This window comes from Prunus dulcis, chromosome 5, assembly GCF_902201215.1.
Source record: "Prunus dulcis chromosome 5, ALMONDv2, whole genome shotgun sequence".
Taxonomy (NCBI): Eukaryota; Viridiplantae; Streptophyta; class Magnoliopsida; order Rosales; family Rosaceae; genus Prunus; species Prunus dulcis.
Window position 1 is genome coordinate 4,953,770 of NC_047654.1, and position 26,591 is coordinate 4,980,360.

The following is a 26,591-nucleotide window of genomic DNA, read 5'->3' on the forward strand; positions in this document are numbered from 1 at the left end:
TTAAGTTGCAGAGCATCCTGTCAAGAATGTAGACCCTAAGTACTTAAGCATGTGGCTTATGCATAGTGCAATATCACATAATTGAAAAAGATTGTAATTCTCATTTTTCAATGGAGAAACTTCACCTTCCTTCTCCTTAAACCCTTCTTCACATGTAGTTGGTGCTTCCATGACTGCACTCACCCAGATATTCACCGTGTCGTAATCCTCCCTCAGAAATGCTCCAACAGCATCCCTCAGTGTTGTGATCGCGTCCAAATATAGCTGCAAGCAGTCCTTCAAGCAAACCAGAGCAAAAGGATCGAAACTTTTGTTACTCGAGAACTTCTCTATGGTGGACAGTGTGTTGGTTGCATTTTGTAGTGCTAGCTCCATTGCTATCAATGCTAGTCCTTGAAGATTAGTGACATGGCTGACAGGCACGGCTTGGAGAGAGGTTGCGCAAACCTTGTAGCTAATGACGTCAAATTCATCCGTGCATTTTTTGCAGGTTTGGTCGATTATATCAACAGATGTTGCAGCAATGGTGGAGAATTTTGAATGAGGAATTACAAGAAAAAACAAGCAGCAGCAGATTAAAAAGAAAGAAATGTGATACATTTTTTTCACCCTTTGGTTTTCTTGCTGGTAGATGGCAAGTGAGATAGGGTATGGTTCTAAATATGAATTCTGCTATGCAAGGGGATTTTTAGAGGAAGCTTCCTAGAATGTAACATATATTGCCTTTTCTTTTTTATTTTGTTTTTGTTTTGTTTTTTTTTCTCATGCTAAATTTTTCTGTACTATGGTTTGAGAAAAAAAGACATGTTACGCAAGCATAAATCCGGGATGAGCCCAAACAAGATGGTTTCTTTTTATCTTTTATTTTTTATTTTTTATAATTGGGCTGACAAATTTGGTCATCGCTACTTTGAATAAAAACTCAAACACCACCCCACACCAACCCCCCAAATAACGTTGTAATTTAAATAAATTTGGATGCTCCAAATTGAGAAACAAAGTGATTCACTATCGCTTATAGGAATGGTATGCAATAATTTTACATGAAAAATTGAATCCCTCTTCTTCAATATCGCTTATATATATATATATGAAAAAAATTCAAGAATACGACATTAAAAATTCTGCCTATAAATAGACATCCGAAAATGCATTGAATATGATATTGTGAAGAGTCCGAGAAATTTGAAGTGTACAAAAACATGAAAGACAATACATATCTTCACTACAAAGATGCATCAACATACGACTCCTTAATTTTCTTCATTTCATCCCTATTTCTAAAGACAATCATTTGATATCACTCAGTAATTATACCCTTTTCTAACTATAATCAGATAACTGCAGACCAACAATCACCTATATCTCTGGACCAATACGATTAGAATCTGAAATGAAGAAATATTCATACAATTCTAGGAACATCTAAGGTGTGCAACAGAGTTCATGCGCAGGTTTAACCTTAAATTTGAGTAGCCCTTCAACTATATACATCTGCTTAAAGCTCGGAAAGGCGATTCCGAGTTGTCACAGATAACACCTATCATACAAGTAAACAAAGAAGAAAGTACAAACCACTTAGTATGCTGAACGTTACAAGTTCATCAATTAGCTTTTGGAAAGCAATATGAAGTCTTCATAAAATGTTTCTCAAGCTTCATCCAAAACCCAGTTACATTTTTTCTCATCAACAGCCAAGACAGAGCACTGCAAATGTCAAAATCCTAATTTGTACTGTAAAATAAATTTAGGAATCAAAGAGCAATACTTTTACAAGAAGCCCAAAAGAATTGAAAGATGTATTTATACAATCTGGATACTGGAGTAAATTTAAATGCAAAACTAAGCTAATGAATGAAAAAGTTGGAGTTTGCAGTATCAATCCTTACAAAAGATATTCTGGCCGGCAAAGACAGGCTGAAAAATAATGAACAAGCTAATCTTTTAAGTCCTCGATCCATGACCAACGCCTACTGCACATACAACCTAATCCACCAGCTCCATTCTCAGCACAGAGTCACCACACATCCCTTCAACTCTTAAAGGCCTTTCTAAAACTCAGCGTCTTCTTGTAAGAGAACTATTGTGCATGTCAAGCAACCTTTCAAGGGATACAAGAGACCAGCTTTCCTCTGTTTGGGCATATACCTTTTGATTTAGAGAGTCAACTATTATGCTTACATTACCAAAGCCATATATCTGGTGACCATTATGCATCCGCCCGGGTTTAGGCCTAAATAGCAGACCATGCTGCTGTGCATGGGCTTCAATAACATCTTTCAAGCTCATCTCATTACCAATGCCATCCATGTGAGCAGTGCCACCCAAGTTTGCTTGTGCTGCTGCTGCTTTCTGTTGTGCCTCAAATTGCCTTTGCTCAAGCACCCTAAGGTAGCTAATATTCTCTTTCAAACCAGGTTGGACCACCTCCATACCCTCAACAGCCCGATTCATCATGTCAAGACCACAATTAAGCTGATACCGGATACTTTCATTTGCATGAAGCTCCTCAGGAATGAGTTCCTTCCAACCTTTATACCAATTCAAAACCTCTTCAAAATTCGGGTTCGAACATAACCAGTGATACAAAACCTGTAGCCACTTGGTGAAGAAAAACTTATCCATCATATCTACCATTAGATGAATTGGAATAGCAGAAGCCCAACTCATCACCCAATTAAACTGATCAAGTCTTTGATCTGCAGGGTTCACTTGGAAGTCTTGTAGGACAAGCTGCAACTTGGGCACTATAAATCTATGCATGAGTTGTTCCCAACTGGCCGAATCAAACACCTTCTTCCACGGCGAGAGTATGGTATAGGCAGAGGCATCACTGGGGTGCCATGCACCGAGAACGTTACTCAACTTGAAGCGTATTGTGTGATACAACTCCTCCAACTTGTGTCCCAAGAGTGGTAGCCATGGATGCACCCATACATGGATGGGAACAGTGTCCCGGTGAGGTTCCCACAAGTCAACTGCGTCCTTCAGTTTGGGAAAGACTACCATATCCAATATGGCATGAAGGACAGAAGAGGGTAGCAATTTCTCCCAAGACTCCAAAAAGCGAAGCATGGGTTCAGGGTCCTTGGCCTGCCAGGTATTGACGCCAGCAATCCTCACTGCGGGTAACACAACCTCGGAAACCAACTGGGTATAAGGTGGCATTGTATTATCCCAAATATCAAGGTACTGTTCTCTCTCCCCCTCTCCATGAAGCAAACCCTTCCATGAGGATACCACATTCAACCCATGGGACGGGTTCCTAAGAGGATCCCAACCTTGAAACATCCTGATAAACAGAGGTATAGCAAAAGAACAGGCAATACAAGACAAGTTGCATATTTTATAGTCGTCAGCGTATCTCTTCTGTAGGTCACCAAAGTCCTTTGCCAGGGAGTCCAGCGTCAATGCTCCCATGATATTCTCTTCTCCCAGTCGGTCTAACACGTTCATAATATCCCCCAAGCTATCCAAGTGTTGCTTCTGTCTGGCCACCTCCGTTGCCAGCCTCTCTTTCTCCTGGTTCAAGCTGATCGCCGTGTCCCTCTCATTCCTTAGATCCCTATCAATCTTCTGAATATCCAGCTCAGCTAAGTCCAGAATCAACCTCAGGTTGTGCTGTAGCTCAGGCATGGGAATATCCTCTTCCCTGGCTTTCTCTTCGGCATTCAAATTCTCCAAATTGGTCAAGACTCGAACCTGGGGTCCGCGCATATCAACCACCTTGTGCACAAAGACCTCGGTACTCTCTTCCTGCTTCTTGGCTAACAACTCCTTGGCAGAGACATAGTGGTCCTTATTAGCCCTGTTGGCAACGGCCTTTTTCCAGGAAAGGCTCTTTTTGGTGGTGGTGGAGGAACTGACAGCGGGCAAAGGCTTGCTCGGCTTTTCAGCTTCCAATTCTTGCAAGCCAGGCCTCTTGATTTTAGTCTCCTCGTAATCATTAAAACCCATACCCATATTTTTTGGCCTCAACTTGGCTTCAATAGGAGCGAGAATCCCTTGCTGGTTTTTGCCAAGTCCACCTCCTTTGTAGCCCATGTTCTTAAGCATCCTCATCCCAATGCCCTTGGTGTGTTTCTCAAAGGCCCCCAGGCCCCCATCCCCGCCGCCGCCACTTGCTCCTCCTAGTCCAAACTGAGATTCTTCAGAATCTCTTCGACTTCGAGATTGGATAGTAGTTTGCTTCAGCAATTTGAGCTTTTCCCTCTCCTTCTGTCTCCTCTCTGCTCCCTCCTTTATTTTCTTCCCAAACGCCGTTGGTAGAAAATTGTTGTCGTTTTCCTCATCCTCCTCCTCTCCCCCAGGGGGATCTAAATTCGAATTATTCAAACCCAAACCGGAATTCAAATTATTAAAACCCAAACCTGAACCCGTAGCGGCACCAAAGCCAAGGCCACTAGTTCCAACGCCGCTAGCACCGAGGTCATCATTTTGCTGCTTTAAATTTGTGTCCATCTCCTGGTTGGGCAAGACGATGCCGGTGGAGACAAAATTGATGGGCTTGGTGAGGTCGACCTTTTGGTCTTTCCTGCGCTTTCTGGAGCCCTCATTGTCTTCATCATCGTCAGAATCAGCAGAGAATATGCCATAGAGTACATCGTCTTTGGTCTGGACGCGCTTATCCTTGCGCTTGCGATAATAGAACTCGCCGCCAATCCATTGACTGTCCTCATAATCCTTCTCCATGCCAAACCTTTCCATTTCCTGATAATCATCCATCAGGCTACCCTAAACAAACAAAGGGAAAAACAAGATATTGTAAGAGAGCAACAATTACCCACCCAACACACACACACACACACACACACACACACACATATTAACAAAAAATCATGAAACTCTGAATTTTTGCCATATCTTAGTGCTTAGAATTCCTGCACAAATTGACATGTGAAGGATTTCAAAAACACTTCAAGCATGCTAATGCAAATATGTCTAATATGATACAAGAGCTGTAAGATGCAACTCAGCCCCATGAGACAGAAAACATATGCAGATATACAAACAATATAAACTACTAACCATATGCAAATATGTCTCCATTGAATCCATTCCACTTTCTAGAGAAAACGAAAGATGAAAACTGTAAGATGCAATTCAAATTGTCCTTATGCACAAAACTACATAATAAATGACTAATAAATGCATGTCTCTAATATATTTAGTTTATAGTATGATTGACAGTAAGAGTACTAAAACAATGCCATATAACAATGGAGCTGATGCACATATGATTGAAATTCATATGTGCAGATGTGCCATCATTTACTGAACCTTCACATGCAGCTGATGCAAGTACAGAGGAGATCACGAGCCAAATCACCAAACATTGAGCAAACAACCTTTTAGAATAATATTCTGTCTCAATACCAGACAAAGGTCCCCAAGAGACGAGCAAACACAACCAGAAACTTCTAACAAAACCCTTGAAGAAGATATGGTATGGTCGTATAAATTTCTAAGTAACCAAAGCTACCCATGATGTAAATCCCCTAAATTAACAGAGCAGAATAAAAATAAATGTTATCATGAGCAATTCAGTGACTATGGAAACTACCCAATATAGAAAACCAACAGCAACAACAATTGATAGTTAAAACCCTAGAAATTAAAGAGAGAGGGAAGAACGAAATTGGAAAAAGAAAAAAAATATATTTTTAAAAAAAAATGCCCTCTTACCTGATTCTTGTGGCTTCTCAGGAATCTGCTTCAATTGATCCAACAAGAAAAAAATAAAAAAATTAATGAAGAATGGAAGACGAGGAGAAGAGTGAGCTCTGTGAAGAGATGGCGCGGGAAGTGGAATGGAGAGCGTGAAAGAAAACATATTGGGGTATTTTCGGAAGTTCGTAAATTTCATTGAACCCCAAGAGCCCAGCGCCTCCTCAACGGCTATTGCCTAGTTGCTCTCCCTCTCAAAGCACTTATTCACAATAATTGTTTTTTTTCCCTTACCAAACAGGCACTAAATAGTCTATCTCTGAATCGACGTCGCAGCCAAACATGGGCACCGACTACGACGCCTTCACCTTCCTCAAATTCAACACTCAAGGCGCCGAGGACGACCGTAGTGGAGGAGTCGGGTCGGGTCACCAGTCAGATGCGCCACCCGTTTGGGCTGACCCAGGAAGCGCCCCTAATCCCCAGGCAGCTGGGGCGTGCGGCAGCGGCGGCAGTAATAATAATCAGGTGGTTGAGGCCCTAGAGGCTAGGATTAGTGTGCTCAAAGCTGAGGATTTGAAGGAACAGGCGTGCAATTTTCTGGTAATTTTTCTGTGGTTTTTTCATATTTATTTTTTAATTTTTTATATCTCCTTGTAGTTTTTGTAAGTGCGGGTTTAATGGTGAGTTGAAAATCATGGATGCCAATGCCATAGTAGGGAAATATATGTGTGTAATGCAGAATTTCGTATTGAGTCTCATTAGACTTTATTCATGAATTCATATATGGCTGGCAACTTGGCAACTTGTCATTGTTCATGAAAGAAATCATAATCTTTTCTGTTTGCTGAAAATCAAATCCTACACTTCGGGCTCGTTTGGGAGTAATCACTTATGCATATAATCCCTTTAAAACCACTTAAATGGGAGAAGTGATTATCTATAAAAGTGATTATTGGCCTATCCAGAATCACTCCCATACGAATACAACCAAATTCACACAAGTTTAAAAATATATTAAAGGGAACATCTAAATGCGTCCAAACATGGATTCAGAAAGTTTCAATCAAATAGGTTGAAACATGAAAACAGTTTCTGTGTAAACAAAAGGTCTGTTTTGTTTTCTGGGTTTTTGTTTTTAACATCTTGTTTTCTCCGATATTCGTTTGGAACTCATACAGCTGTGTTTTAGATGGGGCAAGGGGAGATATGTGCTTGTGGATCCTGTCTGACTCTGAATAGAATTGAGGCTGCTAATGATGAAAAGATTGTTGGTGATACCGATGAGTCTGCATCCAAGCTGCAAGTAAATAATGTTTCAGGATGTTTTCTATATAGGTCTTAAGTTGAACTTTTGGACTCTTTTTTAGGTCTTGCATATCCAAAGCACATTGGAATCATGAGATGGGCATGGCTGAGGTCATTGTTCTTGAGGGTACAAATTGGAAGAACATAGGAGTTATCCGGAACGGCAACAAGCTCTTTTGCTCTATTTATGAAGTTTTGTAAGTGAAACATATACTCAATTGTGATTCTTGCACTCATAGTGTTTGTGATTTTAGATTGCAAATTTTTAAAATCTCAAACTTCTTGTAAGATATGGATAGATTTAACGGTAAACAATTCGAATTAATAAATTTTGATTCACTTCATTTCACTATCTTACCATTCACACATCTAAGCTTTTTCCCCTCAATTAGCCTTAAGTTTTGAATCTTCTATTTGTAGCTGAAGGTTTTGCTTTTCAAAGAATACATGGCCTATTAGTTGTTTTATATGTTGTTCATTACTTCATTATCAATAATTTAAATATAAAAATGTTTGGTACTTGCAAGAACAAGTTTGTGTGGAGCTCCACAAAAACTCTATTATGAAGTCCATTTTAATGTGAGCTAAAATTGGTGTGCACTATAAACAAAACTTGAATTGTAAAATAATTGATGCTTTGCATAAAAGCAAAGTCTGATAGTATTCATCATCATGAAATTTCCCTTTTCCTTATCAAGTGGAGATGAAATTGTTCATTAACATTAAAAATTGTATTGAAGGTTTTTAGTTGAAAAAGGGCATTTGCGTCTCTTGGATGATAGTGGTACTAGCACTTCCTTGGAGGATATATATATGAAGATTTCAGATGAAAATAATAGGTGGTATTGGGAGGAATTTCAAGCGTATAGGAAACTCAAATCCCTTGGGTACATTGTTGGGCAGCATGGTATCCCCTGGTCTACAATTGGCGTGAAGAGTAAGTGTGAATTTGTTTCTTCTAAAGGTTGTCCTGAAATTGATGAGGCGGTGGACTTCGAAACCAATGACACTAGTTCTTCCAATGGATTGTTCAATGAGATGCGGGGTAATGAAGCAAGACCGGTTTTTGATGTTTATGCCCCAAACAAAAACTTCAAGAAGTCCTCTCCTGGAGATCCATGTTTTGTGCTTTGTTTTACTAGGTATTTATATTTTGTGAATTCTGAGAATTTAACTAATTTTATTTTATTTGTAATTAGTTGTGATTGCTCTTTCTTTAATTATCAACTCCAAATTTTCTTGATTAGGTCTCGTCCGCCATCCAAACTAGACCTTGAAGCTCTCGAGAGACAATGTGGGAGCATTCCTTTAAAGTTTTGTCATGTCGATTATGGATCAGCAAGTTTCTTCTCCTTTGACAAGGTGGAACTTCCTACCCTACCTTGACATGTAGAGTTGATGTTTTGTATTTAGGGTTAGTTGCAACAAGAAGATATGAACGAGGCATGCTTTTGTAATTTCAAATTACTTGAAGCGAGATTTTTCACATTGCTGTCGTGTGAAATTTGTTCAAAACAGAATCGCCATTTGGCAACACAAGCTGTTTGTCTTCAATTTACATTAAGCCTGTTATGAATGAACAAGTTCCTCAACAATGGGTTACATGTCCCTTTCAACTCGTTCATCTGTCTATGGTTGGAGTGATAATTCTATAGAGATGTGCATAAATTAGCCAAAAATGTTTGTTCAAACTGTTTATTCGAATCATTTCTGATCTGAGGTGGTGGGAATATTTTGGCTAATTAAACATAAATGGACCGTATTGAACATCAATCTAAGCGTAGGAGTTATAAACAACGTTGGTTGGAAATTGGCAAATCTTTTGTTAAGAGGAGGATAAGGTACGGTGGATAGGGGAAGACTTGTGTGGCTTATTTCTTTTCTCCATAAGCTCATGATCTCATGTTCAGAATATTATGTATTTTTCGATGAAAGAAAATCTACATGTTCATCTATCGCCATACAGAGTTGTACTTTCCAGCAGATTGTGACATATTGCTTTGGCATGGCCATGGTGTGACTTGGCAGCCGATCCACATGCACAATGCATTGGTTGGAATGTAAAAACAAAACAGAAATTAGAAGAACTCTTGTAGCCAACCGCATGAGATAATGAACAATAACATGTTGGACCTATTACAAAACTTAATTAATTGAACGATGGAACGTTAGAAGAGGTTCTAAGTTTGAATATCCTTCCGCTAACGATTAACAAGTAATCCGAACAGGAAGAGCTTATTTATGATCGGAAGAAAATCTGATGACACACTTTATCTTAAGCCACAAGCTCTTCTTGATCGTCAATTCAGAAGCGAAGGGAAGAAAGTTGTGGTCCATTGGAAAGGGTTGTCTCCTGCTGAACCTGTGCTTTGGCAATTATTTAGGCTGTTAAGTTAATATTATTGTTGGGTTGTTGAGATATTTTAGCTTCATCTTGTTTATCTTCTTTGCAACTTGGACCAGCCATGGTGATAAGGTTGTTCCTGTTTTAGTTTCAGTGAATTAAGCATTGAATTGTGCTTAGTAATTATTTTCCTTAATTGAACAGATTTTATCAAACCTTCCGCTACTCACCATAGGTTCTAAGAAACAAAAAGCCAAAGCTCCTCAGAACGTACCAAAATCACTAGATCGAGAGTTGGTTCGTCTCTGAACTTTTTGGTACCTAATCTAACCGGCGTTGCGTTTGATTTGCACACTACATCATTACGTTGAAAAATCCCGGCGATTCAATGATGTGCATACAATGTCATGTTAGTTGGGGAAACAAATTGTCATTATCAAAAGCACTTACAATTTACAAACACAGCGTAAAAAATCAGATTATATATTTGCATATATATATATATACATACACAAAGAACAATTACTGGCTGCCGAGCTTATGTTGGCTTATTTGTTGTGGAAATATATATACTGCTTAGTTAAGGCTAAAGAACGTCTATATTGAAGCCAGAGTGTTGATAAAAGCAAGAGAAATGGCGTTCAGTTGAAAGAAAACATCATTCTCCTTTCTCAATGGAGACACTTCACCTTTCTTCTCCTTGAAGCCATCTTCACATGTAGAAGAAGCATCCATTGCAGAACTCACTTCTATATTGGCCTTAGCAAAGTCCTTGGACTGAAAAGCACAAAGAGCTTCTTGTAGGGTAGGAATGGCGTCAGCGTAGAGCTCGGAGCAGCCTCGCAAGCGTTCCTTTGCAAAGTTGTCAAATGCTTTGTCCTTCAAAAGGTTTGAAATGGTGGAGTTGATGTTTGTGGCATTGGCTATGGTGAGGTTGAGTGAGATGACGACTAGTTCTTGAAGGTCTAAGCTATGGCCTTTGGCGTTGGCCTCAAGGCTTGAAACACAAAACTTGTAGCTCAAATTTGGATCTCCTTGTGAAGCCTTCTTGCAAGAGAGTTGGATGAGCTCGTTAGAACCCATAATTGTGCTATGAAACAGAACCAGAAAAGTGATGATAATCTTGGAAAATGAAGAGAAACGCCTCATTTTTTTCCTTCCTTTCTTTTCACAAAAAGGGCCTTTTGAGAAGCTAATGAATACAAGAGTAACTTTATAGAGGGAGCCTTGTTTATATATACATACATGTGAGCGTGCTACACCACAACTTATTTGAGCGTTCAGTTCAAATTCATAATTTTACAACATTATATGTCAAACGAAATCACGTAATTCTTAATATTCAAGATTTGATAACAGGTAAAGTAACGTTCTCTTGCCAAATCAATGATAAAGAAAATATATTCCTATTAAATTTCATAATTAACAGTTTAACAACGTAACCGATAGAATAGTACATTTCTAACAGATTATTATTCTAGATATTAATTTGATTGGAATTTGTCGAGGAATCTTTATATGATGATGGGTCTTTATAGAAAGTGAAATGAGACATGCTGTTCTTTTTGTTTTCTGTTTTGATATGGTTTTTGGTTGTGAAGATACGTGACTTGACTGCTATATTATAATTAGCAAGTGAGCGTCGACACGCAAAGGATCAAGGATGGATGCATGTGAATTTATTTAGTGGGAAAAGAAAAGAAAAGAAAAGAAAAAGAAAAGAAGATGATCATAATGTGACTTTTGAAGATGATAAAGTGGTGTTTGTGATAATTCCATGGGATTTTAATATTCAATAACAGTCTGGCTTCATCAAACTCGCTTTACCTGGTGGCACAAAATTAATATATTTCCAATTAGAGAAAATTAATTATATATATGAAATGATTACGGAACAAATTGTGGATTCTCCAATAAATATCGTATCAATCATATTCATAATCAACAAGATCTTTATTATTGGTTAGGAGAAGGCCATGCGTGACTAATAAATTATATTATTGATGACTTTATTGTAATCAATGCTTCATGTTAATTAAATTTATTTCTTTTCGATAAAAAAATGTCGGCGGGGGGAGCCAAAAAGGATAAGAAGTTCAAATTTTTTTAATTGAGGTGCCATTACATGAATTTTGAGGGGCCAAGGCGATCCTACGCCTATATGTGGCTCCGTCCCTGCTTGAAGCTTTCTCACATGGTGTGTTTAGCCCCCTATCTATTACACTTTTGGCCATATGTAAATAAAATAAAATAAAAATTGCTCAATTTGTACGAACTTTGGAATTTCTACACATATAATTAGTTATAGAGACAAAACTTGAATTGCGACACCACTTAAGCACAAAAAATGCCAAACGTTAACTGAATCGAGTCATGCAGCACCACTCAAGCACAAAAGTGGTATTTTGTGTTGAACTTGAAAGGGAATGAAGAGTCTCACAGAGAAAAGTTTGAGCCAAACCAACCCAATATGACAAAATGAGTGAAATTGGTGGCCTTTTTTTCCCTTCACCATTGTCCAATTCTCCAACATTTAAGCTGGCCTAGTTTTGATCTTTCTTTGGACTGGTGTTAAAAAGGTTGTGCCCCCATGACCCACCACCGTGGGTTGGCTATACTAAGTTTTTTTCTTTTTTTCTTTCTTACATTAATAATTTTGTTTATAACGTTTCACTAAAAATAAGTATGGCTTGTTATGTTATAGTTAATCAATAATTGTTTTTTTTTTTTATAGAGAAAAGTTAAACATTATCAATTGTGTGGTTATGTTTATTACAAAATAACAATCATAATTAATATTTAATAAAATTTTAATCATCTTTGGTAATAGTGATTAAAAAATGTATTTTTGTTTTAGTTAGAATCAAATTTTAGCAAAATTATTGTCTTGAGAAAATCCTTTTGTCAAAGTTTGATTTCAATAATATCTCTTTATGATCGTGAACCAGCTATGAATTGTGAATTTGGTTTTTGTAAATATGCATTTAGGGCCCATTTGGTTTAAACCTGAGACCACTAGTTTATAAATTAAAGTCATTTTTCATTAAAATAAACCCCGTTGACCCCTCATAATCTTCTAATTCTATTAGGTTACAATCCAACCCGAAATTTAGAAATGAATATCTTTGACATGTTTCTTTAGTGTTGGTGCTCAATTTCGCTCAACTAATATGGTCAAAAAGTCAACCCAAGTCCAAATCTTTTGAGATCATTTCAGACTTCCATTTTTTTCCACCAAATCAAAGTGGCGGAGTTGGGCTTCTACTTAGGCCCAATTTGTGATTGCTGTTACTTTTAAAAAAAATTACTTCTGCTATGCTTTGAAAATAAATTAGTTGTAAAGTAAAGTAGCTTCATGTTTGATAAACAATATTTTTAAAGTGTTGTTAGTACAAAAAGCAGTGTCAAAGCCTTTTGATAAATTTTAATATAAAACTATTGTAACTGTGAATAATGACTAAAATAAACATTATGTTGAAGTGTGATGTGCTAATCATTTGGTGGTGAAAGAGATGGAGGTGAAGGTGGAGTTGGTGGTGGTGGTGGTGTTGGTTGTGGAGGTGGTGTAGATGTGGAGGTGGTGGTTGTGGTGGTGGTCGTGGTGTTGGTTGTGGAGGTGGTGTGGAGGTGGTGGTTGTGGTGATGGTGGTCGTGGTAGTGGTGTTCGAGTTGGATGTGGAAGTGGAGGTGGTGTCATTTTTTAAATTGAATGATGGTATTTTGGGAATTAAAAAATTCATTAAAGGCTTATCTCTACTTCTTTTGAAAGCAGCTTTGAAAAACAACTCACTGCTTACTTTTAAAAGTTGTTGTCAAAAGGTCACTGCTTTTAAAATAATTGGGATAATTTATTTTTACCAAACACCTTAAACTGTTTAACTTTAAAGTGAAGCAGGTTTTTGGCCAAAAAAAGCAATCACAAACGAAGCCTTAGTGGGCACCCCACATAATAGAAATAAAAGGTCATCTGAAAATGGCATAGGTGTGATACCGGCCTACCACTCTCCGATATCTGAGTCAAATTATTAGTTAAGAACTGAATAGCACAAGGGCTTTAAGTAGGTGAAATTAGGGTTTCCCCAATTGGGGTATCTAAAAAGGACTCAACCACCATGGGGCCTATATATAGATCCCAATGCAAAAAAGGCAACACTAATGGGATGCATTTGGGGCTCTAAATCCTAGAGCCCAATCAGAGCTTGCCCCATATATAAAGATCCTAATAGAGCCATAGAGACAGAGTGGGCCCCAGTTGCTGCCAAATATTGAGCCATGTGATCCACTTTTTTCTCTCTTCAAGCACTAATGCACAAAATGAATAATAAAAAAACTTGATATCTATGCAATACAATACAATATATGCAATAAAAAATACCTATAAAGCCCCTCATTTTAGAAAAGATACCTTTCGAGTCTAGAATATTCCATATGAACTCTAAATGGGTCTATATTCATCATTTTTAGCCCTCATAGTGAGAAAGATACATTTAGTGTACGTTTCAAGCACAAGTACAACAGTGCTTTTATAGGGGTGATTCTTTCCTCTTTTGGTTTTCTTTGATGTAGGATTAGTGGGTACGATTTAGGTTGGGTCGGTTTTAGTCCCAACCCGTAACCCAACTCGATATATGGCGGTTTATGATTTCTTGGATCCAAGACCTGTTCATTATTAGGCCAACCCAACCCATGCCTTTTGTGATCGGATTGGGCGATTAAGTCAAGTTAACTCAAAATTAAGCATATTTTTAAGTTTGAGTTCCAACTCATAATCCAATCCATTCATAGCGGATTATGATTTTGAACCCAAGACTTGTTCATTTTTAGGCCAACCTAACCCACTATGATTAGGTTGGGCGGTTCTATTAGGTTGACCCGAAATTATACCTACCCCTAGCGTATATATCTTGACAGGATATTTCAAGGTGGATTGTTAGTACTAAGTCGCTCGGTTTATAGGGTTTGCTTATTTCTTGGGCAATAGCCCAAGTCGGTTAAGACCTTTGGTTGTTCATTCCTTGGGCTTGTCAGCCTAGTATTTGTGCCGGTCCATCTTGTGGGCTTTCTTTACTTAAATTTTATACCTTTTTTGGGCTTTTTGCTTTAAGAGGTTTTTGGACTCATTCAATCGGCCTTAAGAAAGCTAGGTATCATCATAAGGGATTTGTCATTTTAAATACTTAAAAGATGATCTCCTTAAGGTACAACAATATCAAATTTCATTGTCCAATATTTCAATGAAATGAATAAACAAAGAATTGAGCATTTTAGGTTTTGGCTTTGGTCTTTACAATTGCACATTTTTAAGCTACAAGTGTGAAAACCTAAGCAACCTAAAATGACAGAAAAAGAAGTTACCTTTCATACTAAACCCTAATGTGGCTTGTAAGATCCGTAGGACTTGTGCTAAGGTGGCTATCACAAATTTAAAGTGATATAATTCAGTAATTATTCATTTATTTTGTACGTGATAAACACTTTAGTGTAGCCGTTTGGTCTAATTAAACAGGAAAAAGACAAATAATAAAAAATACGAGAATTGCATGGTCTACCACACAGGGACAGATCATTCCCTTGGCAATCAACAAGTGTCTTTTGTCGTTGCAACGTGGCTTTGCACAGGAAGATAGAATAAAAACACATAAACGTAGCTGCCTAGAATTAAACACATAAAAGCATATATATATAAATCCTTGTTCTTGGCAAATTCCAGAGCAGAGAATCATCAAGAGAGAGAGAGAGCGAGAGAGATGTCGGCCGCTTCCCAAGTAGATCCACATAACGAGATGAGAGCCAGAGATGTGAACAAGGTGGCAAGAGGAGAGCAAGCTCCTAGGCCTACGCATGAATACGGCTCCATCAATTCAGCCCCTCCTAAACCCAAACCTAAGGACCCTGCTGCAGCCGAAATCAAGGTCTCTCTTTTTCCTCCTTAATTTCTTCATATATTTATACGTGTGCATGCCCCGCATAAGAGAAGAAATTTATATATATATATATATATATATGAGAAAAATGATGTAATAAAGTAGCAAAACAGAAAAACTACAAGACATATATCATAAGTCATGACCGATCATTGATTTTAAAAGATGCTTCCACGATTAGGTACCTAAAATTTTTGTTATAATTTGTGCCTGAAGTTTCGTTTGGAGTGATAATTAATAGTGCTAAACTACTGCAAATGTGACGACATATATTTCTTAAAAACATGTTTAAGGATGTTGATAATCTGCAGGTTGAAGATAACCCACCTGCGAGACATTGCTATGCAAGTTACGTACAGTACTACAAGTGAGTAAAATAACCCTATCACTACATATCTTGATCATATTCACTCATATTGTTCTTGTCCCAAGTTATTATTAGTAATTAACCTCTACACATGGCGCTAAATAATTGAATCTTCACTTAGCCAATGGGTATAGCTCAATTGGTTGAGCTCTAGCTTTCCTCCACTTATGTAAGGCGAGGTTTGATACCCCAGACACCTAATGAATATTTGTATAAACCCCTCCCTAATAGCTTTTACATACTCAAAATAAATAAATAAATCTTGACTTATGTCATCTAGTAGTGGAATCTTGCAAATATGGTTACCAATAACTAAGTGATCATGTTGACCTCCAAAATCTCTTCGGAGGCAGGTCGATTATTTCTGTAGTCTAAAGAGATCAATGAACAACTTGTAAAAGATGTGATTGGGATTGGCATCGCTTGCCCCTCGGTTCTTTGGCTGCTCATTTGGTGGCCGACTTTGCCTCTAAATCTTGTGTTTCATGTGTGATTGGGATTTGCTTGCCTCCTCCTTGGCTGCTCCCAACACTTGAAGATGTAAAACGTAATGAATTTCCATTACCATTCCAGGAAAAACAAATCATATTAATATATTTATGTGAACAACTTATTTTTATTTAAATTTAGTGGTGGTGAGGGGCTTCTAGCTCAAGTGGTTAAGAGCATTTACTCTTGCATGAGAGGTCCTAAGTTCGATTTCTCCCTCTCTCAATATCGCTTGTATTGAAAAAATGCAACGTGGTGGTTGCTACCCTTTTCAGATCTCTAATGGTTTATAGAATGTCAAATTCAGGTGTATCAAGGAGGAGGGCAAGGTACCTAAATGCGAGAGGTTTGAAAAGAATTACAGGTTGTTATGTCCTGTTGAATGGGTAAATAATTCTAAACCTAAATTTACATATATATTGTCTTTTATTTTTATTTGGGAATCTCGTTGCATTCTTACAATTTGATATTGCCTTGCCTTCTCGGTTGGTTGCATTGCAGATTGAGAGGTGGGATGAAGAGCAAAAGCTTGGAGTGTTTGCTGGCCCAATTTAGACTTGAGATTATAATTTTGGATATTGCATATGTACCCTACTCTTCGTAATTATATGAAAGCTGACTTAAAACACTATTAGGTCGAACAGAAGATAGTCAACTTTTATTTCTTTATTATTTATTATTTCTAAAGAGATTAGACTCTCTGCTACGATCTACTGAATTTTGAAGGGAAGGACCATCTATATCTTCTCAGAATGAGAAGAAAAAAAACATAATTGAACTAACTACATTTAGATATTAAATTTATCACAAATATATATTGTCATCGATCTAATAAGTTAATCTAGTTCTTTTTTCGTAATTCGGTAAACTGATAAATAATTGGTAAGTGACCAATAAAGGCTCTTTTTTCCGATAAATAATTGGTAAGTGGCCAATAAAAGGCTGGTTGAATTCACCAAAGAGTGGCTGCTTTTAATTTACTTCTTCCCCGAAAAAAGAACCAATATTAGCCTTTCTTGGAAGATCGTCTTCAACCTCATGTATTATGCCGGGGCTAACTAACAACAATAACGCTACGGGCACCAACTTGTTTACCAACTTTTGAATACCAACACATGTGGCACATGACATGACAACCTATGTCATCTGCCACCTCATTTATTTTAATTACATAATTTGTTATATAAATAAAAGAATTTCACACCGAAAAAAGAAAAAAGAAAAAAGAAAAAAGAAAAAGAAATTCTTTTATTTATATAATAAATTATGTAATTAAAATAAATGAGGTAGCAGATGACATAGGTTGCCATGTCATGTGCCACATGTGTTGGTATCCAAAAGTTGGTAAACAAGTTGGTGCCCGTAGCGTTACTCAACTAACAATGCACAATTATGTTAAGACTATCCGAGCTCATGTGAAACTTCTGAGATGATAACGATGATCTCGGCAAATCCAATTTACAAGCATTCCCCCAAGGCTTTAGGCTTTAGCATGCAACGCTGCCACTATCGCCGCTGAGTTTTCCAAGTCTGTCGGGTTTCTGGATGACCTCGTCCAGATTCTCCACCTCCTCAGTAAGAAAGACAATAACAAGAACTCGGATTATCGGTTCCTACACGACTGGGTTTCGGATGTTGAGCCAAGTGCAACGGAAACAAGTGTAAATACAATAAGAAAAACAGAGAGCTTGAAAACCAAACCACGGGACAAGTTCTGAAATTTCTTCCGCCAGAGAAAAGGGAGTTTCACTATTATACGAGTTCAAATTATAAATAAATATATATAAAAAACATATATGAAATGGATTTTAGAAACACACCTAAAGTCCATTTACAACATAAGAAAGAGGTTTTGAACTTCCTATAAATTACAAAAATGTCATCGATTTTTTAAAATAAACCCAACCCTAAACCTCATAAAAAACACAAAACACTCAAAAGGACATCAAAATAATTTAATAATCAAAATTAAATTCAATAAGATCAGCTGTCATTTTTTGAGTTTGTTTATAAAAATTAAATACTAGTGTTAAGAATGAGTATATAACTAAATATCTCTAAATGGGATTACAAGCACTAATCTCTATAATCAATAGAGAATGACTTGAAGAGAACAAAATCTACTAGCTGAACTCTCTCTTACACATAGGAAAAACACCACTCACATACACTGTCTTCTTCTCTCTACATAAAATCTATATGATATCCTCTTAAGAACATCCACAATGGGCTCTTTAAATCACTTCCTTACACAAATTTTAGGGAGGAATTAAAAATATACAACTCCAATCCACCTCCTAAAATAGAGAGACCTCTAGGAGCTCCTAAATATGAGGAGAGAGGTTAGTAAAATAGGCATAAACATCAAAGGCCAGTGAAATTTAGCCAAAACTTTTTAGGGAGATTCACTATTATACCCAATATGGGAGCCCAAATTATATAAAAAAAAAACCTATATGAAATGAATTTTATAAACACACCAAAAACCCATTTATAACATAACAAAAAGGCTTATAATTTCTTTTAAATACAAAACTGCCATTGATTTCTTAAAATAAACCCAACCCCAAAACCTCATAAAAAAACTCAAAACACTCAATAGGGCATCAAAGTAATTTAATAATGAAAATTAAATTCAATATGGTCAGCTATTATTTTTTAGGTTTTTTTTGGTTTGTTTATAGAAATTAAATGGTGTATGGTTTATTTATAGTTTTAGTGTTAAGAATGGGTATATGACTAAATATCTCAACATTTTAAGGTTTTGAATTCTCATAACAAAAGAACAAGATCCCGTCAGATCATTTTAGCTCCAGAAAAGGAATATTTGCAGCACAACCTAACCTAGTCTAAGAACAAAGTGATGGGAGCAGCTTCACAGGGAATGGAAACTCAAAAAAAGGACTAGGGGAATCATCCTCTCTGGCCCCGCAAAAAAAAAAACTTCCTTCCTAAATGTCTGTCAGAGGGGCTAGACTTGATCAAACGCCAGTAACTAAAAACTTCCATATACAGAAATAGCTCATAACCGACATGGCTGGTCGACCAGCTTCACCTTTTTCCACCAGTGTTGACTCGTGGTTTCCTTTTAACCTCGGCTTCCTGCAACCAAAGAAACATATAAACGTGCAGTCTTGAGTATTTTCAGGCCATCATGAACAAAATTGTTGAAATGTGTTGTCTGAATATACCTGTGGCACATGGAGGAAAATGTGGTTCTTTGCGGTAGCTGGATTATGTTTTTCTGCACCCTTGCCCCAATCATAGCAAACCTGCAAACACAAGTTTGGAAAAGATCTGCAATTTAAAATTATGAGAAGAAAATATGCGGAGGGAGAGTTTGTTCGAGTCTTGTGCAATCAGTTTTCAAGTCATATTGGCTTGTACAGAAAGCATAACCATCAATTTAAAGGTGCAATGCGAGGCATTTAGTGACTCTACCACTTAGTCACTTGTGTACAGAAAGAAACATCATTGTACAATGGCACACAAGAGAAAAAAAAAAAACACATTCATCAAAGGCGAGAGATAAGGTTTATTGGAGGTACAAATTGAGTTGCAGAAAGGTTGATCATCATCGCAAGAACTAATATAAAAATGCATCCACAAAAAGCATTGCCTGAAATTTTGGTACAACGACAATCTAAATATTGAAGGATGGTTTACTATAAAGTCATAATATAGTCGTGGGGGGTTGTAGCTCCAGTGGCAGTGGACATTTACCCCAGAATCAAGCAAAAAGTTTGAACCTCCTGGTCTCCTTTGTACCCAAATAATAAAAGAATGCCATAATAGTGTACAGTTGAATGACCTCTCCTCATAAAGGTTTAGCTGGCCGTACTCTGTTTCCCAAAATGTAATCTAACATAACTACTTTTACCACCTTAAACCAGTTGAAGAACATGAATTGTATACATGTGCACAAGAAGTCATTCCCGACCCCAGATTTGAAAGAGGAAACCCAAAAACGTTAGGATGGTATTTCCCTTTTACTAAATTTACATTACACAATGACTCAGTCATATGAATCAATGATATTAACAGTCGAGAATGATCTTAAGTAGAGCATGATACTAATTTAGTGGAAATTTAAGCAACAAGTATATAAGAGAACCCTCAGAATATTACTAGAGATCAATGAAGTCATGACGCAAGGTGGTGTGTGTGAGAGTATCGTGAATTTATGTGTTAGTGTTGTGAAAACACTGCTGTAGATTAGTCTGTCTTGGTATGTGTGAGTGCTGTGAATTTATGTGCGCAGGTGGGGTGTGTGTGTGTGTGTGTGTGTGTGTGTGAGAGAGAGAGAGAGAGAGAGAGAGAGAGAGAGAGAGAGAGTCTTCATCTTGGTTGTGCAATCATGATGAAAGAGAATTACCGCATATGCAAATATGGAACCATCATTGTTGAACGTACTGCAAGGTATAGGTTGATTGCACCTTGACATTTCCTGAAAAATCAGGAAAAAAAAAAAAAAAAAACTGTATCAGAAACCTATACGCATATAAATACAGAGGATCAGTCATAGACTGAACATATAAACAAGGAGAGAGTAGGAGAATTGGCAAGGACATGTCAGAAAAAGAATATGGATTCTGCAGAATTAAAGACAAACAAAGTAAGCCTGCCAGCTTAGCAGCAACTTTTACTTATCAGAACACAACCAACAGTTAAGAAGCGCATAATACAAAGAGAAAAGAAATAGAAAATAGATGTGGGAGAAACCTTTAGTCTCTGTTTGCTATCCTTATCCCAAAAAGTGAAAGAACCATCAGAACCAGCAGTAGTAAGTGTGTGATGCACCTGAGACAAGGGACGCAAATAAGCTTTAAAATTACAAATAATAGTAACAGAACATGAAAACACAGATTTATCCATCATTTCTTTGAACAACCTAACAAGAACCATAATGAATGCTACAAAAAAGAGTTCGGACTGATCATAGAAAATATCAAAATTAGGCATTCCCAGTCATAATTCTGAAGTAAAACAAAGTACACTGATCCAAACGCACTTAAAGTAGGGGTGGCAATTTCCGACACAACTCATTACCTCATATAATAGAACAAAATCAACTGAAATATATTTAAAGGAAACTCTAAAATTCGTGCATATGCCAATAAATCTACTGATATCAAAAATCTGAAACCTGAACGATGGACAGCATAAATCTGAAACCTGAACTAGATAGAATAATATCCAAATCGTGTAATCTTAAGGTGAGGACTGTACCAATGATACTAATACCATACTTCTACAAAAACATCACAGTCTATGGATGACAAGGTTGAAAACAATCTCAGTGATTTTTTCTTAACAAGGATACTGAAACATGAGAACACTAAATTAACGAAGAGATTTCTTAAGTTTAAGGTAAGCCACCATAAGAAATACAAACATTATTTAGCCCCTTAGTGCTTTATCCAGAAAAAAAAAATATATATATATATATATATATGAAAAAGGAAAAGACAAAGGAAAATCATACTGGATGGAAGTTCAGAGAGTTGACTGAGTATATCCTGGTGCCCTCTCTATGGCACTTAAAGGTAAAGTTTTTATCATTTTGTTTTTCATCCAGATGATGCACGCCAACCCTCCCTTCAATAGAGCCAACCTGGTTACATCATAATGTCAGAATCATAATTAGTTAACTATTCAGAGAATATAATATAATAATTACTTGAGTATGCATGATCTTACATCATGATCAACAATCACATAAGTCAAGAAAAGAAAGTACAGTGGCAAATGGAAGAACTGATGACAAAGAGGCATATCAACTATCAACAAATATTTGTTTAAATTTCTCCTCTCTTTTTTTCTTCTTAATCTCATTTTGAGAAATTACAATAATCTCTATGTCAAAGTCCAAGATTTTAAAAAAAACTGGTCACCACTTCGTATTCTTTATATCCCCTAGATAACTAAGATTTACTTGTGTCTCCACTCTCCAGAAATTATCACATTAATCAATTGCTAGTCATAAACAAGAAAGCACACCATGAATTCATGTTTGGTGGAAATAATTATGCAAGAATACCATATTATAGTTTGTCATTCTAAGCAAGCTATTTAAAAAAAGGAGAACTATATTTTCAGAGAGAACCCAAACAGAAAACTATGAGCACAAGAGAAAATTCTTACCAAGAATCCTTGCTGATCAGGAAATGCAGCCACACACCTTGTTTGATACTTTAGGGGCGAAAGAATTCTCTTGAATTCAGTCTGTTGGTGATTGGAAATAATTAAATTTAGAGGCAAAACAGAGAACGCTCATGGAGGTGATCAAATCACACAGATAATATATCCCAGCACCGTTGCAATTTATTGTGGAAAAGTTTACTGGAATTGAAAACTAAAAAACTAGAGAAGCTTATCATCATAGTACTGCCAAATTTTTTATTTAAAAAAAACAGCCTATATAAATGTTAATTTTTGAAACTAGGAGTGAACAAAGTTACTAAATAAGTAAGCCTGATTTACTTTTTAATGTGATTTTCTTGCATGAAATTGATAAAAATAAATCTAATCTGATAACTCCTAAAAATAAAATTTACCTGAGGGTTCTGCAAGTTAAAAACAATCAGATTTCTGTCTGCAGTGCCAACAACCATTAGAGGGTATCTCACTGATAGAGCATAACAGCGCTCAGGTAGTTGTTGTGTATGCACCGGATTTGGCTGCCTCACGTCCCAATACCTGAAGATAGGCAGAGAAGATCACACATAAAAAAAAAACAGAAAACTTGGTATCAAGGCAACATGACACAGCTTTAGTAATTTATGAAATAAGTTAAGGTAGAAAAACAATACAGCACGTCAACAACTACAAGAAACTTAGTTCTCAGATGAATGAGAACATTCTGTAACAAAGAAGAAAATATATGAGCAAAAAGGGTGCCAAACTGGCAAAAGCAAAGCACAACATTCTCAGCGGCACTACCTCCCATAACCTTAAATGAATTATTAATTTATTTTAGAAAGAATACCCCCCAAATTTCTGGTGTATAAATTTCAGATAGCTCAAAATACATAAGAACAAAGGCTATGTTTTACTTACTTCATAGTCTTGTCCAAGCTTCCTGTGACTAAGAGGCTCATCTCAGGGATCCAAGCAATCTCTTTAATGGGTGCATCATGCACGGCAACCGTTACTGGCTGGCCACCCAAAGGCCACATCTTCACTTGCTTGTCGCAACCTCCAGAGAACACAGTTGTTCCATCCTCTTTCCAAGTTGAGCACAAAACCTATATAGATGGAGTATATTACTATGTGTATACAAAGTCATGAATCATATTATAAACTTCTGACCAGCTTACAAGAAAGAAAGAAAGAAAGAAAGAAAAAGTTGCAAGTTATATCACAGAATTTCCTTAGAGGACATACATTGATCCCATGTAGTCTCAAATTAAATGCACATGTTCGTTTCATTACTCCAAAAAAAAACTCTATCTTTTTAAATAATATTGCATAAAAATACTACCAAATTTACTCGTTTTGAAATCAGCACCATATAACAATTGCACATGCAATTGTCCTTGACATCTTCATTGGAAACCTAAGATCTTGCAAACAGGTCGCACACCTACCATAATTACTATTATTATTCTGTCCTTTTACAAGTAAAGGCAGGCGATCTAGAATTTAAATTCTGAACAGGGATTTCTAACTTGCACCATCGCTGTGATAGGAACTTATAATTGATTCATTGTAAGCCAGTATGTGCATATATATCCATAATTAAACCAAGTGAGAATCGAAAACAAAGCAAGTTGGCCTAAACAATGTGCAATATGTTACCGGATGGTCATGGGATATCGCTGCCTGGGGCTGACTGACAAGATTTGTTCCGCTCTGTTGTATCTCCCAGCATCGCACCTAAACAAGGGAACACCACCAGTCATTAGTAAATCCTAACAATACACTGTTTGGTTGCGAAAGAAAGAAAACGGAAAAGAAAAGAAATTATAAATGCCCCATGTTTATCTTATTCCAGTTAACATAAATTACATAAGCAGATTATACAAAAAAAATTTACATTAACCTCATAGCATATTGTCTTATATTCTGGGTTGTCCATAAACCACTAGTTCAATAAGATGGTCACAGAAATTCAATCAAATCTCTACAAATAAATTTCTTAGCAAACAAACAAAACCTAAGCTTTTATAACTGATAAAACCAAAAAAAAAAACGAAGAAAAGAAAAAGAACATGAACCTGGTTGTCCCAGGAGGTGGCGACCAGAATGTTGCTCTTGGGACTGAAACTTAGGCTTGATATGGAGTCGTTTGGAGGTTGAGCGACCTAAAAAACACATAAAATCAAATTAAATTAACTCAGAAAATAAATACATGAAAGCAAAGAAAAATCGACAATGAATTTACCTCGAAGGAGTTGTTTGGATTTGGATTTGAAGTTGAATTTGCATTTGCATTTGGAGCAGCCATGAACTTCGACATTGAAGTTGCACTCAAGCAAGCGTGGTATAATGACAATGGCTCGTGGTCGACTTTCAAATTTCAAAAGATAAAGAAACAGTGAGCATTCATCATACAAGTAAAATCCGAGAGAGAGAGAGAGAGAGAGAGAGAGAGAGAGAGAGAGAGAGAGTTACCTGAGCAGAAGGACGGAGAAGAAACTGAACGAAAAGTAGGAGGAGCTGATTGCTTGAAGAAAACGGAGAGGAGCAAATAAATAGAGGAGGGGATGCGTGAGGGAGGGCATGTTTACTCTTCCCCGTCGTAGCTCTAACGCAGAGTTGCTCAGTTCCAGCTCGTAGGTCTTACGCACAAACAATTTCTCACAAGAAAACGCAGAGTTGCTTATTATAACTATTCCGTTTTAATCTGGATAAAGCCCATGGAATTTAAATGGGCCATAAAACTATTTTCACAAATTGGTTTGTTTCAGTTTTTCTGTTGGACCAATTGGTACCTTTACCATTACATGCACGGATATTACCCAAAATAATAATTATTAGGGTTAAATCCATTTTCCTCCATAAATATGTAAAGGCGTAATTATCTATGTGTCTTTTGTGCTTCACCAAAAATCCTATTTTACCTCCTGTGTTTTATTTCCGCATCCTCCGTTCCCCCATTCCGTCAAATTTATCAGTAAAATCGTTAACTTGATGACGTGACATAGGTATTTTAGTAATTTTAATTATTAAAAAATTTCAAAGTCAAAATTAAATATATAACAAATATTTTACAACATTTTTATAATAAGATAAAACTCCTTTACTTTTAAATCCCTTCTTAACATCACATAAAATAACACTTACGTCTTAGGGATGAGCAGAAGAATATATAAGCCACAGAATATGGATGTTAGGAAGTGCTATATGTATGAGTCACACAGTATAAATTGTTTCTACTATATTAAACTTTCTTCATGGAATTTCCAATCACAAAAATTATATTACCTCCCTTAATGACTCCTTTATAGACTTGAGCACATTCCCCTCTACATTTTTTATTTAGCCTCACAAGGCATACATATAAATAACTAGTCTTTTACTTTATTTAGCCTTCACAAGGCATATAGATTATAGACCATATCATTGTTCACATTTTGGCACGTTTTTAATATGCATATCATATCTAATTGCAAGCTAAAACGTTAGTCATAACTAGTTAGCATTTCTCGTTTTATACTTGTATTATATTCATATATATTTATATTTCTAAAATGTTGTTGTTTTATGTACACGTCTTAAAGACTTAATAAAATACATATTTTTAAAATCAAACATACAATACACATATTATACATGTACTTACATGTATTTTTCACATTTAATACACTTATTTTTTTACAAAATTTTCAATAATACAAACAGAATTCATGTATTTTTCACATATTATTGAAAGAAAAAAAAAGAAACAAAATATTATATAGTGACCGAACTTTTCATTTGTATTTTGTCAAAATTTTGCTAAATAACACAAGTACATATTTTGTTCGTATTTTTCCAGTTCCTTATTTTCCTCACTCATCACAAATTAAAGGAAAATCAAGCCTCATAAATTCCATGACCGAAAACTTTTGTTATATTAAGTTTTCTATATGATAATTTTCAGCTACACAGACATAAATATTAGCAAGAATGTTCGAAAAAAATATACATTAGCAAGAATAATTGAATACAGCCCCCACATCTGCTATGCTATCCATCCAGATGTGTAAATTCTTTCATAAATCTCAAATCAATATAATAAATGACAGCCCTCACATTGCAAATATGATACCAAACTCATATAATTTGTCATTGGGTGTTTTCTTTTACCTCAGTGGTTGAGGTCCTCCCCTTAATTAGTGTAAAGCCCAGTAAGAGAAATGCTCAACATAGTAATTGTCATTCGGCATCATGCTATTCATGCATGGATCAAAATCAATAAAACACTGAATGCATATACATATGCACATCACTCATATTTCTTATATCAACATAAATATTAGTTAATTATCATTCAACATGCATCTCA

General features: G+C 36.4%; 6 protein-coding genes across 7 annotated transcripts; 2 read left to right on the forward strand and 4 right to left on the reverse strand.

The window, feature by feature from the left end:
* LOC117628880 (putative invertase inhibitor) lies at positions 1–629 on the reverse strand. The gene has a single exon (XM_034361431.1). The coding sequence runs from the start codon at positions 598–600 to the stop codon at positions 1–3; it is 600 nt and encodes a 199-aa protein (XP_034217322.1). The 5' UTR covers positions 601–629.
* A 1,085-nt stretch (positions 630–1,714) lies between these two features.
* On the reverse strand, positions 1,715–5,863 carry LOC117627373 (septin and tuftelin-interacting protein 1 homolog 1-like). Its single transcript, XM_034359443.1, has 2 exons — positions 5,686–5,863; positions 1,715–4,734 (listed from the first exon to the last, which is right to left on the reverse strand). The coding sequence occupies exon 2, from the start codon at positions 4,723–4,725 to the stop codon at positions 2,059–2,061; it is 2,667 nt and encodes an 888-aa protein (XP_034215334.1). The 5' UTR covers positions 4,726–4,734; positions 5,686–5,863; the 3' UTR covers positions 1,715–2,058.
* Positions 5,864–5,921: 58 nt separating this feature from the next.
* On the forward strand, positions 5,922–8,593 carry LOC117627374. The gene is made up of 5 exons (XM_034359444.1): positions 5,922–6,270; positions 6,860–6,954; positions 7,038–7,172; positions 7,716–8,117; positions 8,223–8,593. The coding sequence occupies exons 1-5, from the start codon at positions 6,010–6,012 to the stop codon at positions 8,359–8,361; spliced, it is 1,032 nt and encodes a 343-aa protein (XP_034215335.1). The 5' UTR covers positions 5,922–6,009; the 3' UTR covers positions 8,362–8,593.
* Positions 8,594–9,733: 1,140 nt separating this feature from the next.
* On the reverse strand, positions 9,734–10,540 carry LOC117628183 (putative invertase inhibitor). Its single transcript, XM_034360568.1, has one exon. It carries the CDS (start codon positions 10,466–10,468, stop codon positions 9,917–9,919), a length of 552 nt encoding a protein of 183 aa, XP_034216459.1. The 5' UTR covers positions 10,469–10,540; the 3' UTR covers positions 9,734–9,916.
* Positions 10,541–15,050: 4,510 nt separating this feature from the next.
* LOC117628797 (cytochrome c oxidase subunit 6b-3-like) lies at positions 15,051–16,713 on the forward strand. Its single transcript, XM_034361321.1, has 4 exons — positions 15,051–15,231; positions 15,555–15,610; positions 16,407–16,485; positions 16,601–16,713. Exons 1-4 carry the CDS (start codon positions 15,067–15,069, stop codon positions 16,652–16,654), a joined length of 354 nt encoding a protein of 117 aa, XP_034217212.1. The 5' UTR covers positions 15,051–15,066; the 3' UTR covers positions 16,655–16,713.
* A 2,122-nt stretch (positions 16,714–18,835) lies between these two features.
* On the reverse strand, positions 18,836–24,885 carry LOC117629393 (protein RAE1-like). 2 transcript variants are annotated; one of them, XM_034361967.1, is made up of 12 exons: positions 24,716–24,885; positions 24,486–24,610; positions 24,319–24,405; positions 23,900–23,977; positions 23,159–23,346; positions 22,657–22,798; positions 22,244–22,324; positions 21,585–21,713; positions 20,822–20,899; positions 20,475–20,546; positions 19,291–19,371; positions 18,836–19,201 (listed from the first exon to the last, which is right to left on the reverse strand). In XM_034361967.1, exons 2-12 carry the CDS (start codon positions 24,558–24,560, stop codon positions 19,151–19,153), a joined length of 1,062 nt encoding a protein of 353 aa, XP_034217858.1. In that variant the 5' UTR covers positions 24,561–24,610; positions 24,716–24,885; the 3' UTR covers positions 18,836–19,150. The 2 variants fall into 2 exon arrangements, with proteins under 2 accessions (XP_034217858.1, XP_034217860.1); XM_034361969.1 differs by lacking the exon at positions 21,585–21,713.
* Positions 24,886–26,591: the final 1,706 nt, after the last annotated feature.